Here is a 1,777-nt window from a genome sequence, read left to right as displayed (position 1 = left end):
TTAATAAAAAAGAGCCCTAATTAAGTATTTGAACTTCTACTTGAGGCATTAATTTGTATTACTACATGACTTTTAACAATTATTAGAATGAATTTAAACATTTTGAACTTGCCTCTTAAATTGGATTTTGGATTTGTCATGTGTTTTTTAATGCTTATTTGTATTGTATATATACTGGTCTATGACATGTGCCTTCGCACGGAACGATGGTAAATAAAAAAAATAAAATAATAATAATAATAAAATTACATGTACATTACGTATTATATTGAAATAGAAAACTCTATAAATTAATGTAAAATAGTTCAACAAATAAGACAATTAACTTATTTCAACCTTTCAAAAATTTCTTTGAACATAATGTTTGTTGTAGTATTGGCAACTGTCCATACTGCCATGATCGTCAAGTATTAGAAGCTTTACACCGCTCTTACTTTTAACTCTAGAGAGAGCAACATACAATTGGCCAAAAGTAAAAATTGGTCTTGGAAGATAAATTTCTACATGAGATAAAGTTTGACCTTGACTTTTGTTTATTGTCATGGCAAAGCAAACAACTAATGGAAATTTCCTGTGTTCAAACTTTACAGGGAAGGTGTAATTAGAAGGAGTCAAATTCATCCTTGGAATTAACACAATCTCACCTATGTTATTGCCTGAAAGAATTTTTCCTTCAACAACATGTTCACCAAGTTTTGTACTTGCACAACCCTCTTGATTGATTTATATTCCTCAGAAGCATGAGAGGCACTCCCTTTTTGAACGTCAATCTGTGGTTAGAGAGTCCAGTTCCAGAAAAAAAATGTTAAGTACTTCTGGAGAAAATGCTTCTTCATCAAGGTTTTTATTCCCTTTTGCTTTACAGATATTATCTGAACTAAGATATACCTTCTCTTCACATAGAATTATTGACATTAAGTACTTATGTAACATGCAGACATTCGCTAATGTCGGTGCAAAGATAACATATTCTTCGAAGAAATATGAATTATCCATATTTTTCAAAAGATTTGGATATGCAAATTCTACTAAATCTGAGAGTGGATCATTGGAATCATTGATCAAGATTTCATCTGGGATTTTTATGATAGAGAATCCATCAACATTGTCACCGACGTTGTCGTCGTCAACATAAAGAAGCCATTCAGAGAATATTTTAATCTTCATGACATCATTATTAGAACCTTGTTAATGAAGTTGCATGTTTTTTTGTCAATGTCAACATCTGACAATATTGCCATAGATTTGAAGAATTGATTGTTGTATGTACAATTTCTTGCCTTCCACCATGAGGAATAACATGCAAGATATGTCTGAAATCACCTCCAAGAACAATGACCTTCCCACAGAATGGTTGTTCGAAACTTTTTGGATTTGAAAAACGAAGGATGTCTCTCAATTTTCTATCTAAAGCTTCAAAGAAGAATCTATGAACCATTGGTACTTCATCCCAAATGATTAGTTTAACTCTTGATAGCAACTCAGCTTGAGCCGAATTGTGCTTCATGTTGCAAGTGGAATATTCATTGATATCAATTGGTATGCATAACCGGGAATGAGCAGTTCTCCCCCTTATAATAATAACGAAGCAATTCCACTTGAAGAAACGTTAAGAACAATCTCTCACTACAAGAAAATGGGTAGATACCGATGGTTTATCTGAGGCGGTTTGAACTAAACCGCCTCCAAAAATCATATAGAGACGATTTTTGAAGGCGCATGAACAAACCGCCTTAATATTGAATAAATTCTGAGGCGGATATGTTAAGACCGCCTC

General features: G+C 32.9%; 1 protein-coding gene across 1 annotated transcript; it reads right to left on the bottom strand.

Moving 5' to 3' along the window:
• Nucleotides 1-644: 644 nt before the first annotated feature.
• On the bottom strand, nt 645-1,507 carry LOC133307665 (uncharacterized). Its single transcript, XM_061508216.1, has 3 exons — nt 1,271-1,507; nt 889-1,161; nt 645-770 (listed from the first exon to the last, which is right to left on the bottom strand). Exons 1-3 carry the CDS (start codon nt 1,505-1,507, stop codon nt 645-647), a joined length of 636 nt encoding a protein of 211 aa, XP_061364200.1.
• Between the last annotated feature and the right edge of the window lie 270 nt (nt 1,508-1,777).

The sequence above is a fragment of the Gastrolobium bilobum genome, unplaced genomic scaffold, assembly GCF_033153095.1.
Source record: "Gastrolobium bilobum isolate Gb01-03AN ecotype WA unplaced genomic scaffold, APGP_CSIRO_Gbil_v1 utg3850, whole genome shotgun sequence".
NCBI classification, from domain to species: domain Eukaryota; kingdom Viridiplantae; phylum Streptophyta; class Magnoliopsida; order Fabales; family Fabaceae; genus Gastrolobium; species Gastrolobium bilobum.
Note: the sequence above shows the minus strand (reverse complement) of the source record. Positions and strands in the feature narration are given on the sequence as shown.

Coding starts and splice junctions, on each gene's coding strand:
- LOC133307665 (XM_061508216.1), bottom strand. CDS start 1,507: ATGAAGCACAATTCGGCTCAAGCTGAGTTGCTATCAAGAGTTAAACTA. Junction 1,162..1,270: donor ATGGTGGAAGGCAAGAAATT/GTACATACAACA, acceptor GATGTCATGAAG/ATTAAAATATTCTCTGAATG. Junction 771..888: donor TAATTCTATGTGAAGAGAAG/GTATATCTTAGT, acceptor CTCTAACCACAG/ATTGACGTTCAAAAAGGGAG.